This window comes from Cherax quadricarinatus, unplaced genomic scaffold (assembly GCF_038502225.1).
Source record: "Cherax quadricarinatus isolate ZL_2023a unplaced genomic scaffold, ASM3850222v1 Contig290, whole genome shotgun sequence".
Classification (NCBI taxonomy): Eukaryota; Metazoa; Arthropoda; class Malacostraca; order Decapoda; family Parastacidae; genus Cherax; species Cherax quadricarinatus.
In genome coordinates, this window is record NW_027195316.1 from 206567 (window position 1) to 221459 (window position 14893).

A 14893-nucleotide genomic window follows, 5' to 3' on the forward strand; every position below is an offset into this window, starting at 1 on the left:
TAGGTGGTGCAGGTGGTGTAGGCTGTGCAGGTGGTGCAGGTGGTGGTGTAGTGGTGTAGTGGTGGTGCAGGTGTAGGTGTGGTGTAGGTAGTATGGTAGGTGGCTGGTGTATGGTGCAGGTGGTGGTGCAGGTGGTGCAGGTGCAGGTGTGTGCAGGTAGCTGGCGCAGGTGCAGGTGGTGCATGGCAGCATGGTGCATGGTGCAGGCAGGTGGTGCAGGTAGGTGCAGGCAGCAGGTGGCATAGTGTGCAGGCGGTGCACTGGTGCAGTGTGAGGTGGTGTGGTGGTGCAGGTTGGTGGTGCAGTGGTGGTGCATGGTGATGGTGCAGGTGGTGAGTGGTAGGCTATGCAGGTGTAGTGGTGTAGGTGGTGTAGGTGGTGCAGGTAGTGTAGGTTGTGTAGGTGGTATAGGTGGTGGTGTAGGTTGTGGTGTAGGTAGTGGTGCAGGTGGTAGTGTAGGTGGTGGTGTAGGTGGTGGTGTAGGTGGTGGTGTAGGTGGTGGTGTAGGTGATGATGTAGGTGTTGTAGGTGGTGGTGCATGTGGTATAGGTGGTGCAGGTAATGTAGGTGGTGTAGGTGGTTTAGGTGGTAGTGTAGTTGGCGGTGTAGATGGTGGTGTGTAGTGGTGTGGTGTAGGTGGTGTAGGTGGTGTAGGTAGTGTAGGTGGTGTAGGTGGTATAGGTGGTGGTGTAGGTTGTGGTGTAGGTAGGTGGTGTAGGTGGTGGTGTAGGTGGTGGTGTAGGTGTGGTGTAGTAGTGGTGGTGTAGGTTGTGGTGTAGCAGGTGGTGTAGGTGGTGTAGGTGGTGCAGTGGTGGTGTGTAGGTGGTGGTGTAGGTGGTGGTGCGGTGGTAGGCAGTGGTGCAGGTGGTGGTGTAGGCGGTGGTGTAGGTGGTGGTGTAGGTGGTGGTGTAGGTGGTGGTGTAGGTTGTGGTGTATACAGTGGTGCAGGTGGTGGTGTAGGCGGTGGTGTAGGTGGTGGTGTAGGTGGTGGTGTAGGTGGTGGTGAAGGTGGGGATGAAGGAGGTTGTGTAGGATCTGCTGCAAGTGTGGGTGGTGGCGAAGGTGCTGATGGTGTAAGTGGTGGTGGTGTGGGTGGTGGTGTAGGTGGTGGTTGTGTGGGTGGTGGTGTAGGTGGTTGTGGTGTGAGTGGTGGTATAGGTGGTGATGGTGGTGGTGGTGTGGGTGGTGGTGTTGGTGGTGGTGGGGGTAAGAGATAAGATAAGATTTCGTTCGGATTTTTAACCCCGGAGGGTTAGCCACCCAGGATAACCTAAGAAAGTCAGTGCGTCATCGAGGACTGTCTAACTTATTTCCATTGTGGTCCTTAATCTTGTCCCCCAGGATGCCACCCACACCAGTCCACTAACACCCAGGTACCTATTTGCTGCTAGGTGAACAGGACAACAGGTGTAAGGAAACGTGTCGAAATGGTTCCACCCGCCGGGAATCGAACCCGGGCCCTCTGTGTGTGAAGCGGGAGCTTTAGCCACCAGGCCACCGGGCCACCGGGCCACCGGGCCACCAGGCCACCAGGCCACCGGGCCACCGGGCCTGTGGGTATTGATGTAACTTGTGGTGTAGGTAGTGGTGTGGGTGGTGGTGTAGGTGGTGGTGGTGTGGGTTATGGTGTAGGGGATGGCAGTGAGGGTGGTAGTGTAAGTGGTGGTGGTGTGGGTGGTGGTATAGATGGTGATGGTGTGGCTGGTGGTGTAGGTAGTGCTGTAGGTGTTGGTGGTGTAGGTGCTGGTGTAGACGGTGGGGGTGGTGGTGTGGGTGGTGATATAGGTGGTGGTGATGTTGGTGCTGGAGTAGGCACTGGACAAGCACCTAAAGCCGGTACCTGACCAGCCGGGCTGTGGCTCGTTCATTGGATTGCGTGCAGCCAGCAGTAACAGCCTGGTTGATCAGGCTCTAATCCACCAGGAGGCCTGGTCACAGAACAGGCCGCGGGGGTGTTGACCCCTGGAACTCTCTCCAGGTAAACTCCAGGTTGGTGGTGGTGGTCGTGGTGTGGGTGGTGGTGTGGGTGGTGGTGTAGGTGGTGGTGGTAGTGTGGGTGGTGGTGTAGGTGGTGGTGGTGTGGGTGGTTGTGTAGCTGCTGGTGTAGGTGCTGGTGGTGTAGGTGGTGGTGGTGGTGTGGGTGGTAGTGTAGGTGGTGGTGTAGGTGGTGGTGTTGTGGGTGGTGGTGTGGGTGGAGATAATTGTGTGGGTGGTGGTGTGGGTGGTGGTGGTGTGGGTGTTGGTGATGTGGGTGGTTGTTGTGTGGGTGGTGGTGTAGGTGGTGTGGGTGGTGGAGTAGGTGGTGGTGTGTGGGTAGTGGTGTAATTGGTGGTGTAGGTGGTGGTGGTGTGGGTGGTGGTGTAATTGGTAGTGTAGGTGGTGGTGGTGTGGGTGGTGGTGTAATTAGTGGTGTACGTGGCAGTGGTGTGGGTGGTGGTGTGGGTGTGGGTGGTGGTGTGGGTGGTGGTGTAGGTGGTGGTGTGGGTGTTGGTGGTGTGGGTGGTTGTGGTGTGGGTGGTGGTGTAGGTGGTGGTGGTGTACTTGGTGGTGGTTTTGGTGGTGGTGTAGGTGGTGTTGGTGTGGGTGGTGGTGTAGGTGGTGGTGGTTTTTGTGGTGGTGTAGGTGGTGGTGGTGTGGGTGGTGGTGTACCTGGTAGTGTAGGTGGTGGTGGTGTGCGTGGTGGTGTAATTTGTGGTGTACGTGGCGGTGGTGTGGGTGGTGGTGTGGGTGGTTGTGGTGTGGGTGGTGGTGTAGGTGGTGGTGTGGGTGTTGATGGTGTGGGTGGCTGTGGTGTGGGTGGTGGTGTACTTGGTGGTGGTTTTGGTGGTGGTGTAGGTGGTGTTGGTGTGGGTGGTGGTGTAGGTGGTGGTCGTGTGGGTGTAGATGGTGATAATGGTTTGGGTGGTGGTGGTGTGGGTGGTTGTGGTGTAGGTGGTAGTGTAGGTGGTGGTGGTGTAGGTGGTGGTGGTGTAGGTGATGGTCGTGTGGGTGGTTGTGTGGGTGTAGGTGGTGATAATGGTTTGGGTGGTGGTGGTGTGGGTGGTGGTGTAGGTGGTGGTGGTGTGGGTGGTTGTGTAGGTGGTGGTGTAGGTGCTGGTGGTGTAGGTGGTGGTGTAGGTGGTGGCGTAGGTGGTGGTGATTTTTGTGGTGGTGTAGGTGGTGGTGGTGTGGGTGGTGGTGTAATTGGTAGTGTAGGTGGTGGTGGTGTAATTGGTGGTGTAGGTGGTGGTGGTGTGGGTGGTGGTGTGGATGGTGGTGGTCGTGCTGTGGGTGTGCTCTGGTGAGTGGGTGGTGGTGGTGGTGGTGTTGGTGTTGGTGATGTGGGTGGTTGTGGTGTGGGTGGTGGTGTAGGTGGTGGCGTAGGTGGTGGTGGTTTTTGTGGTGGTGGTGTGGGTGGTGGTGTAATTGGTGGTGTAGGTGGTGGTGGTGTAATTAGTGGTGTAATTGGTGGTTTTTGTGGTGGTGGTGTGGGTGGTGGTGTGGATGGTGGTGGTCGTGGTGTGGGTGTACTCTGGTGAGTGCATATGAGTACAGTAGTACTCTAGAAAGTTAGTACTAACCTCGTGATTCACTGGGTGGTGTTGTGGGTCGTGGTGTGGGTTTTGGTGTGGGTGGTGGTGGTGGTGGTTGAGTTACCAGGTTGCTGTTCACTTTGACTGGGCAACAAGCTCCCACGTACCTGCGGGGAAAGAGGTGGGTGAGTGGGTGTAAGTTTGAGACTGATCCCCAATAATCTCTGGGACTGATCCCCAATAATCTCTGGGACTAATCCCCAATAATCTTTGCAACTGATCCCCCAATAGTCTCTACGACTTATCCCTCAATAATCTCTGAGATTGATACCCTAGAAGGCAGACAATTCACCCTATCCCCGTCTCCATTCTTGAAGACGAAGCGATCCATCATTGTGAAACAGCATTACAAGATTGTCACATCTTCATGGCTGCCCAAGCTCTCTATGCAGGACTGGCCATCTCTAATTACCAAGTACACCAAGCTACTAGAGTGCCCCCTGAATGGGGCCCAATGTTTATAGTGTATATTTAGGATGTGTGCATATTTAGGATGTGTGATATCACCATGGTTGTTTAATATATTTATAGATGGGGTTGTAAGAGAAGTAAATGCGAGGGTCTTGGCAACAGGCGTGGAGTTAAAAGATAAAGAATCACACATAAAATGGGAGTTGTCACAGTTGCTCTTTGCTGATGACACTGTGCTCTTGGGAGATTCTGAAGAGAAGTTGCAGAGATTGGTGGATGAATTTGGAAGGGTGTGCAAACGAAGAAAATTAAAAGTGAATACAGGAAATAGTAAGGTTATGAGGATAACAAAAAGATTAGGTGATGAAAGATTGAATATCAGCTTGGAGGGAGAGAGTATGGAGGAGGTGAATGTATTCAGATATTTGGGAGTGGACGTGTCAGCGGATGGGTCTATGAAAGATGAGGTGAATCATAGAATTGATGAGGGGAAAAGGGTGAGTGGTGCACTTAGGAGTCTGTGGAGACAAAGAACTTTGTCCTTGGAGGCAAAGAGGGGAATGTATGAGAGTATAGTTTTACCAACGCTCTTATATGGGTGTGAAGCATGGGTGATGAATGTTGCAGCGAGGAGAAGGCTGGAGGCAGTGGAGATGTCATGTCTGAGGGAAATGTGTGGTGTGAATATAATGCAGAGAATTCGTAGTTTGGAAGTTAGGAGGAGGTGCGGGATTACCAAAACTGTTGTCCAGAGGGCTGAGGAAGGGTTGTTGAGGTGGTTCGGACATGTAGAGAGAATGGAGCGAAACAGAGTGACTTCAAGAGTGTATCAGTCTGTAGTGGAAGGAAGGCGGGGTAGGGGTCGGCCTAGGAAAGGTTGGAGGGAGGGGGTAAAGGAGGTTTTGTGTGCGAGGGGCTTGGACTTCCAGCAGGCATGCGTGATCGTGTTTTATAGGAGTGAATGGAGACAAATGGTTTTTAATACTTGACGTGCTGTTGGAGTGTGAGCAAAGTAACATTTATGAAGGGGGTTCAGGGAAACCGGCAGGCCGGACTTGAGTCCTGGAGATGGGAAGTACAGTGCCTGCACTCTGAAGGAGGGGTGTTAATGTTGCAGTTTAAAAACTGTAGTGTAAAGCACCCTTCTGGCAAGACAGTGATGGAGGGAATGATGGTGAAAGTTTTTCTTTTTCGGGCCACCCTGCCTTGGTGGGAATCGGCCAGTGTGATAATAAAAAAAAATAAATAAAAAAATTTACCTTTTCACATAATTTTATATTGTTGATATTTTCATTAATAGCTAAAATGAAAATATTTTGCTTTATACTATTTTTTTGACTTAGCTATGTCATTAGGTAGGCTGTAACATTTACACTTCACTGTGCTCACTGTTCCAGAGTTGTGATTGGCTGTCCGCCGTCACAAACTGCCTTGCTAGGTACTGCTCACTTGTTTGTGTCAGGCTGAGCCTTGTGCTGTTGCTGGTAGAATATGGTTTCACTGGTGAGTCGAAACATACTTCTTGTAACTCTGTGTAACTTTGTTCACAGAGCATAGTTCAGACAGTGATTTTTGATGTTTTACTGAGGTTGTGTTGTCGTACTGACACTCTAAGTCATCCCAGGTCCCAGGTTAATGCTTCTCACCTATTATGTGTGGCATCTAGGCACTATCATAGTCGGGGATTTAGTTATGCTGAACTTTGATTCGGTATTAAGGGAGTTTTATGACTTTTATGGAGGATCTGCTGAGGGTCCCCAGTCGGGTCTCCAGAAGTAGCTTCAACAAGTCTGTGAATGGCTGCTCTACGAGCCTGCCACCTTACTCATCTCTCCAAAAAACTCCTACAAACGAGCTGCCTTCTGTTGTTCCTACCTGCCGTCCTCTCCTGCGACCAAGCCCACTCAAGACTTCCAACTAACACAAGCCTGATGCAAGCACAGCCTGCTCCTTCTGTTTTCCACCTAGCTACTGGGTTAAGCCCTAACACTTTCTCTAAGACTGTGAACACTCCTATCCACCGCTATTTTTCCCTTGTCCTGTCTTCCCCATTCACCCCACAATGATTTTACAAAAACTCTCTTGTCTTTTGATGCATAATCTGAGACTGATCTCCAGTAATGTCAACAAAGACCAGCTCTGGGACTGACTCCCAGTACAGCAGACATATACTCACGTTCCTTCAATAAAGCAGACATACTGTAGGAAGACCTGGAAGTTCTGTGAGAACTCTGGCAGTATACAGTGCTGGAGCAGACGGCAGTGACCTCGTTCACGTCTGGGTGTCAAGCACTGCTGGTAGGGCAGGTCTGGCTGTATGTACAAGATGGTGGCATTGTTAGTACACTGTATGTACAGTGTAAGTACAATGTAAGTACAATGTTAGTACACTAAGTACAGTGACAGATAACACTACAACATACACTGACAATGTCAAATTTTACTGGTTATTTCTTACAAGGCCACTTCTCATTTCGAAGTGCAACAGTTCCTGGGCCCCCACTGATGTACAGCAGCTCCTGGACCCCCAGTAATGTACTTACCATTCAGTTCATCCAAGCAATCAGATGAAAGCCGGTGTATCAGCCCAAAATATACCCCCTCCCAAGACTATACCCAGGGTTAAAGTGGGTTAGCCTGTTTTATACCCCCGGGGTATAAACTGGACTAGCCCAGACTATACCTTTAGGTATAAAACAGGCTAGGCTACCTCATACCCCTCTAGGGCAGATTATACTCCCTCCAGTAATATACTTGACATACAATAATAATAATATTTTTATTTACTACCAGTACATGTACAAGGTATACAAGTACATGTACAAGGTATACAAGTACATGTACAAGGTATACAAGTACATGTACAAGGTATACAAGTACATGTACAAGGTATACAAGTACATGTACAAGGTATACAAGTACATGTACAAGGTATACAAGTACATGTACAAGGTATACAGACCATAGCTGACATCATTGACATACTACTATATAGAAAACCCCTTGTTATGCTCAGCATTTCCTGCAGTTTACCTGGAGTTTACTTGGAGAGGTTTTCGGGGGTCAACGCCCCCGCGGCCCGGTCTGAAACCAGGCCTCGTGGTGGATCAGGGTCTTATTAACTTGGCTGTTACTGCTGGCCGCACGCAAGCTGACGTACGAACCACAGCCCGGCTGGTCAGGTACTGACTTTAGGTGCCTGTCCAGTGCCTGCTCGAAGACAGCCAGGGGTCTTGAAGACAGCCAGGGGTCTTGAAAACATCCAGGGGTTTTGAAGACAGCCAGGGGTCTTGAAAACAGCCAGGGGTCTTGAAGACAGCCAGGCATCTTGAAGACAGCCAGGGGGTCTAGGAAGACAGCCAGGAGTCTTGAAGACAGCCAGGAGTCTTGAAGACAGCCAGGAGTCTTGAAGACAGCCAGGAGTCTTGAAGACAGCCAGGGGTTTATTGGTAATCCCCCTTATGTATGCTGGGAGGCAGATGAACAGTCTTGGGCCCCAGACACTTATTGTGTTGTCTCTCAGTGTACTCGTGGCGCCCCTGCTTTTCATCGGGGAAATGTTGCATCTTCTGCCGATTAGGTTAATTTTGTCTCAGGATGCCACCCACACCAGTCCACTAACTCCCAGGTACCCATTTTACTGATGGGTAACATGGACAGCAGGTGTCTTAAGGAAACACGCGCTAATGTTTTCACCCGTACAGAGGAACTGAACCCCGGACCTCAGTGTGTGAGATGAGACAAGTGCGCTAACGATCCAGCTACGGGACACCCATGGGAGGCTTTCATGATGGTGGGCATACGGGAGTTGACAAGAACCTCCTGGTCTCCAGCTGGATTATCATGACAGGTCTTCAGGACGGTGAGCAACACGGGGTCTGATAAGAACCTCCTGGTTTCCAGTTGGATTATCATGACAGGTCTTCAGGACGGTGAGCAACACGGGGTCTGATAAGAACCTCCTGGTCTCCAGCTGGATTATCATAACGGGTCTTCAGGACGGTGAGCAACACGGGGTCTGATAAGAACCTCCTGGTCTCCAGCTGGATTATCATAACGGGTCTTCAGGACGGTGAGCAACACGGGGTCTGATAAGAACCTCCTGGTCTCCAGCTGGATTATCATAACAGGTCTTCAAAACGGTGAGCAACACGGGGTCTGATAAGAACCTCCTGGTTTCCAGCTGGATTATCATAACGGGTCTTCAGGACGGTGAGCAACACGGGGTCTGATAAGAACCTCCTGGTCTCCAGCTGGATTATCATAACGGGTCTTCAGGACGGTGAGCAACACGGGGTCTGATAAGAACCTCCTGGTCTCCAGCTGGATTATCATAACAGGTCTTCAAAACGGTGAGCAACACGGGGTCTGATAAGAACCTCCTGGTCTCCAGCTGGATTATCATAACAGGTCTTCAGGAAGGACGGTGAGCAACACGGGGTCTGATAAGAACCTCCTGGTTTCCATGGAAGAGTGTTCCAGTGTCAGCACTAAATATCTTTGCTGTCTGACGAAAGAGGTTGCATGCAGACGCTTGGCAGGATCCTGATGCTAGACAAGCTAAGGATACTCTCGCTCAGCGCTGGTCTAGAAGTTCTGAATCTTTTTGTACATGATAGTTGGAAAAGTTGTGAATAGAAGTGAATAATATGGACACTAGGAGCACAGGAGAACAAGTCACGAGCTTCAAGCGCAACGATGGACAAAAACAAGGGCGCCACTATATAGGTGTTTCAAAGATGTGGACCTAATTTTAAAGGAAACTGTTTTGAAACTGGGTTCGTCTCTTTGAAACATCCTGTATGTACATGACCTGAGTCTATTTTCTGACCTCACACGACCTGACCTGACGTCTTGACCTATTCTGTCCTCTTTCAACATAGAATTTATTAACTCATCGTGAAATTTATAAAATCCATCAGATAAACTCAGTGTTACAAATTTTGAATTCGATTAAATTCTTTTAAATTTGTAATTTTTTTTTTTAACCTCTCAGTTTAAACTCATTTATTGCTGTATCAATTTCCCCCCCCCCCCCCCGCGTTTTAATCTTCTATAAATGATCTTCTTAATGCTAATAAGATGCTTGATCCTACCTTTCATCCATATTGGGTTTTTATTTCTCGACCTCAATTGCCTTTTATGAAAAACACGAAGGGGGGGGGGTTATAATCTGGACTAGAGGTCGATATTCGGGGCTAGCCTGTTTTATACCCAGGGGTATAAAACAGGCTAGCCCACTTTAACCCCGGGTATAGTCTTGGCAAGGAGGTTAATAAGGGTTGCTACACCGGCTACATCAGCCAGGGTGACCTTACACCAGCACACTTACTAAGAGGGAGACACACCACTACTCTGGTTAATACCACTCTTCTCCCTACAGTTACGCTCACATTAGCATATTAACATGGTAAATAATATTAATAACTAATGATGGGATCCAGGGGTAGAGAAATCTGACCCTGATGTGTGTTTCTTTTTTATTATTTCTGTGTTTTATAGATGTTTAAATTAACATTCTGTGATGTTGGCTATAACTACATTGATATCTGTAATTGTGCCGCTACCACCATTACTTCACCACTGCCGCCGCCACCACTTATACCGCCGATACCACCACCGCTGCCGCCATCATCACTACCGCCGTCACCACCACCGCTGCCGCTACCACCACTACTACCGCCGTTGCCTACCACTACCGCCGCTACTACTACCACCACCACCGCCGCCGCCACCACCGCCACCACCACCGCCGCCGCCGCCGCTACCACCGCCGCTCGCACCGCCGCTGACGCCACCACTCACTACCACCGCTCTGCCAACCACTATCACTGCTGCCACCACCGCGCCGCCGCTGCCACCACCACCACCACCGCTGCCACCACTACCGGCCGCCGCCACCACCACCACCACCACCACCGCCGCGCCGCCGCCACCGCCGCCACCACCGGCCGACACCACCGCCGCTACCACCGCCGCTACCACCGCCGCCGCCGCCGCCGCCACCGCCGCCGCCACCACCGCCGCTACCACCGCCGCCACCACCGGCTCTGCCGCCACCACCGCCACCACCACTACCACTACCACCACCGCTGCCGCCACTACCACCAACCACCACCACCGCCACCACCGCCGCCAATACTTCACCGCCACCACCACCACTCACTACCACCACTACCACTGCCTCACTCACCACCACTACTCACCACCACCACCACCGTTGCCGCTACCACCACTAAACCACCGCCGCAGCCACCACCACCACCGCCGCGCCGCCACTCACCACCACCACCACCACCGCCACCACTACCAACCACCGCCGCTGCCACCACCACCACCACCGCCGCCGCTACCACCACCACCGCCGCCGCTCGCCACTACCACCACCGCCGCCGCCACCACCGCCAACACCACTCACCACCACCACCACCACTCTACCACTACCACTGCTGCCGCCACTACCACTGCGCCAAACCACCGCTGCAGCCACTACCACCGGCCGCCGCCACACCACCACCACACCGCCCGCCGCCACCACCACTGGCAACCACCGCCGCCGCCGCCACTACTACAACTACCACAACTACCACAACTACCACGACTACCACGACTACCACAACTACCACAACTACCACAACTACCACAACTGCCACAACTACCACAACTGCCACAACTACTACAACTACCACAACTGCCATAAATACCACAACCACCACAACTACCACAACTACCACAACTGCCACAACTGCCACAACTACCACAACTACCACAACTACCACAACTACCACAACTACCACAACTACCACAACTGCCACAATTACCACAACTACCACAACTACCACAACTGCCACAACTACCACAACTACCACAACTACCACAACTACCACACCTACCACAACTGCCACAACTACCACAACTACCACAACTACCACAACTGCCACAATTACCACAACTACCACAACTACCACAACTGCCACAACTACCACAACTACCACAACCACCACAACTACCACAACTACCACAACTACCACAACTACCACAACTACCACAACTACCACAACTACCACAACTACCACAACTGCCAAAACTACCACAACTACCACAACTACCACAACTGCCACAATTACCACAACTACCACAACTACCACAACTGCTACAACTACCACAACCACCACAACCACCACAACTACCACAACTACCACAACCACCACAACTACCACAACTACCACAACTACCACAACTACCACAACTACCACAACTACTACAACTACCACAACTGCCACAACTACCACAACTACCACAACTACCACAACTACCACAACTACCACAACCACCACAACTACCACAACTACCACAACTACCACAACTACCACAACTACCACAACTACCACAACTACCACAACTACCACAACTACCACAACTACCACAATTACCACAATTACCACAACTACCACAACTACCACAACTGCCACAACTACCACAACTACCACAACTACCACACCTACCACAACTGCCACAACTACCACAACTACCACAACTACCACAACTGCCACAATTACCACAACTACCACAACTACCACAACTGCCACAACTGCCACAACTACCACAACCACCACAACTACCACAACTACCACAACTACCACAACTACCACAACTACCACAACTACCATAACTACCACAACTACCACAACTACCACAACTACTCACCAGACCAATACCCAGCTGGAAGTAACTGTTCCTGGCCAGTATATGAGGTGTCTCAGGTAGGCCAGCCAGGGATATCTGATTGTTATTGCTTGAGTGAACCACCTGGTCGAACCACGCCAGCTGGCTACCCAGGTTGTGCTCTGAAAAAGAACCACCTGTCAGTATGGCGCTAAAACCTCACGGGCTGCGAGGATTTCTTTAAAAAAATGATTATTTATTATTATTATTATTATTATTATTATTATTATTATTATTAGTATTAGTATTAGTATTGTTATTATTATCATTATTATTATTTTTATTATTATTATTATTATTATTATTATTATTATTATTATTATTATTATCATTATTATTATTATTATTATTATTATTATTATTATTATTATTATTATTATTATACTACTAAAGACAACCAGGGGTCTTGAAGACAACCAGGGGTCTTAAAGACAACCAGGGGTCTTGAAGACAACCAGGGGTCTTAAAGACAACCAGGGGTCTTGAAGACAACCAGGGGTCTTGAAGACAACCAGGGGTCTTGAAGACACCCAGGGGTCTTGAAGACAACCAGGGGTCTTAAAGACAACCAGGAGTCTTGAAGACAACCAGGGGGTCTTGAAGACAACCAGGGGTCTTGAAGACAACCAGGGGTCTTAAAGACAACCAAGGGTCTTGAAGACAACCAGGGGTCTTGAAGACAACCAGGGGTCCTGAAGACAATGAGGGGTCTTGAAGACAACCAGGGGTCTTAAAGACAACCAGGAGTCTTGAAGACAACCAGGGAGTCTTGAAGACAACCAGGGGTCTTGAAGACAACCAGGGGTCTTAAAGACAACCAAGGGTCTTGAAGACAACCAGGGGTCTTGAAGACAACCAGGGGTCTTGAAGACAACCAGGGACCTTGAAGACAACCAGGGGTCTTGAAGACAACCAGGGGTTCTGAAGACAACCAGGGGTCTTGAAGACAACCAGGGGTCTTAAAGACAGCCAGGGGTCTTGAAGACAACCAGAGGGTCTTGAAGACAACCATGGGGTCTTGAAGACAACCAGGGGGTCTTGAAGACAACCAGGGGTCTTAAAGACAACCAGGGGTCTTAAAGACAACCAGGGGGTCCTGAAGACAACCAGGGGGTCTTGAAGACAAACAGGGGTCCTGAAGACAACCAGGGGTCTTGAAGACTACCAGGGGTCTTAAAGACAACCAGGGATCTTGAAGATAACCAGGGGTCTTAAAGACAACTAGGGGTCTTAAAGACAACCAGGGGTCTTGAAGACAACCAGGGGTCTTGAAGACAACCAGGGGTCTTGAAGACAACCAGGGGTCTTGAATACAGCCAGGGGTCTTAAAGACAACCAGGGGGTCTTGAAGACAACCACGGGGTCTTGAAGACAACCAGGGGTCTTGAAGACAACCAGGGGTCTTGAAGACAACCAGGGGGTCTTAAAGACAACCAGGGGATCTTGAAGACATCCAGGGGTCTTGAAGACAATCAGGTGGTCTTGAAGACAACCAGGGGTCTTGAAGACAACCAGGGGTCTTAAAGACAACCAGGGGTCTTAAAGACAACCAGGGGTCTTGAAGACAACCAGGGGTCTTAAAGACAACCAGGGAGTCTTGAAGACAACCAGATGTCTTGAAGACAACTAGGGGACTTAAAGACTACCAGGGGGTCTTGAAGACAACCAGGGGGTCTTGAAAACAACTAGGGGTCTTGAAGACAACCAGGGGTCTTGAAGACAACCAGGGTGTCTTGAAGACAACCAAGGGTCTTGAAGACAACTAGGGGTCTTAATGACAACCAGGGGGTCTTGAAGACAACCAGGGGTCTTGAAGACAATCAAGGGTCTTGAAGACAACCAGGGGCCTTGAAGACAACCAAAGGGTCTAGAAGACAACCAGGGGTCTTGAACACAACTAGGGGTCTTGAAGACAACCAGGGGGTCTTGAAGACAACCAGAGGTCTTGAAGACAACCAGGGGTCTTGAAAACAACCAGGGGGTCTGGAAGACAACCAGGGTGTCTTGAAGACAACCAGTGGGTTTTGAAGACAACCAGGGGTCTTGAAGACAACCAGGGGTCTTTAAGACAACAACGGGGTCTTTAAGACAACAACGGGGTCTTGAAGACAGCCATGGGGTCTTGAAGACAACCAGGGGGTCTTGAAGACAACCAGGGGTCTTGAAGACAACCAGAGGGTCTTGAAGACAACCAGGGGTCTTTACGACAACAAGGGGGCACTACAATGGATCAGGGAATACTTGTCAGGAAGACAGCAGCGGGTCATCGTACGTGACGAGGTGTCAGAGTGGGCACCTGTGACTTGCGGGGTCCCACAGGGATCAGTCCTAGGACCAGTGCTATTTCTGGTATTTGTGAACGACATGACGGAAGGAATAGACTCAGAAGTGTCCCTGTTTGCAGATGACGTGAAGTTGATGAGAAGAATTCATTCGATCGAAGACCAGGCAGAACTACAAAGGAATCTGGACAGGCTGCAGACCTTGTCCAGCAATTGGCTCCTGGAGTTCAACCCCACCAAGTGCAAAGTCATGAAGATTGGGGAAGGGCAAAGAAGACCGCAGACGGAATACAATCTAGGGGGCCTGAGACTACAAACCTCGCTCAAGGAAAAAGATCTTGGGATGAATATAACACCAGGCACATCTCCTGAGGCACACATCAACGAAATAACTGCTGCAGCATATGGGCGCCTAGCAAACCTCATAACAGCATTCCGGCATCTTAATAAGGAATCGTTCAGGACCCTGTACACCGTGTACGTTAGGCCCATATTGGAGTATGTGGCACCAGTTTGGAAACCACACCTAGCCAAGCACGTAAAGAAACTAGAGAAAGTGCAAAGGTTTGCAACAAGACTAATCCCAGAACTAAGAGGTATGTCCTACGAGAAGAGGTTAAGGGAAATCAACCTGACGACACTGGAGGACAGGAGAGGTAGGAGGGACATGATAATGACATACAAAGTACTGAGAGGAATTGACAAGGTGGACAAAGACAGGTTGTTCCAGAGATGGGACACGGCAACAAGGGGACACAGTTGGAAGTTGAAGATACAGATGAATCACAGGGATGTTAGGAAGTATTTCTTCAGCCATAGAGTAGTCAGGAAGTGGAATAGTTTGGGAAGCGATGTAGTGGAGGCAGGATCCATACATAGCTTTAAGTAGAGATATGATAAAGC

The 14893-nt window shown here is 50.2% G+C and overlaps 1 protein-coding gene across 3 annotated transcripts in view; it reads right to left on the reverse strand.

Annotated features, from left to right (window-relative positions):
- Nucleotides 1-11830, reverse strand: part of LOC128701001 (venom protease) — a gene marked incomplete at its 5' end in the record, with an annotated part of 52419 nt that extends 40589 nt beyond the window's left edge. For all 3 annotated transcript variants that reach the window (XM_070080295.1, XM_070080296.1, XM_070080297.1), the window contains 3 exon segments: nt 3561-3679; nt 6160-6296; nt 11691-11830. In XM_070080295.1, the coding sequence (XP_069936396.1) occupies nt 3561-3679; nt 6160-6296; nt 11691-11830 (396 nt within the window).
- Between the last annotated feature and the right edge of the window lie 3063 nt (nt 11831-14893).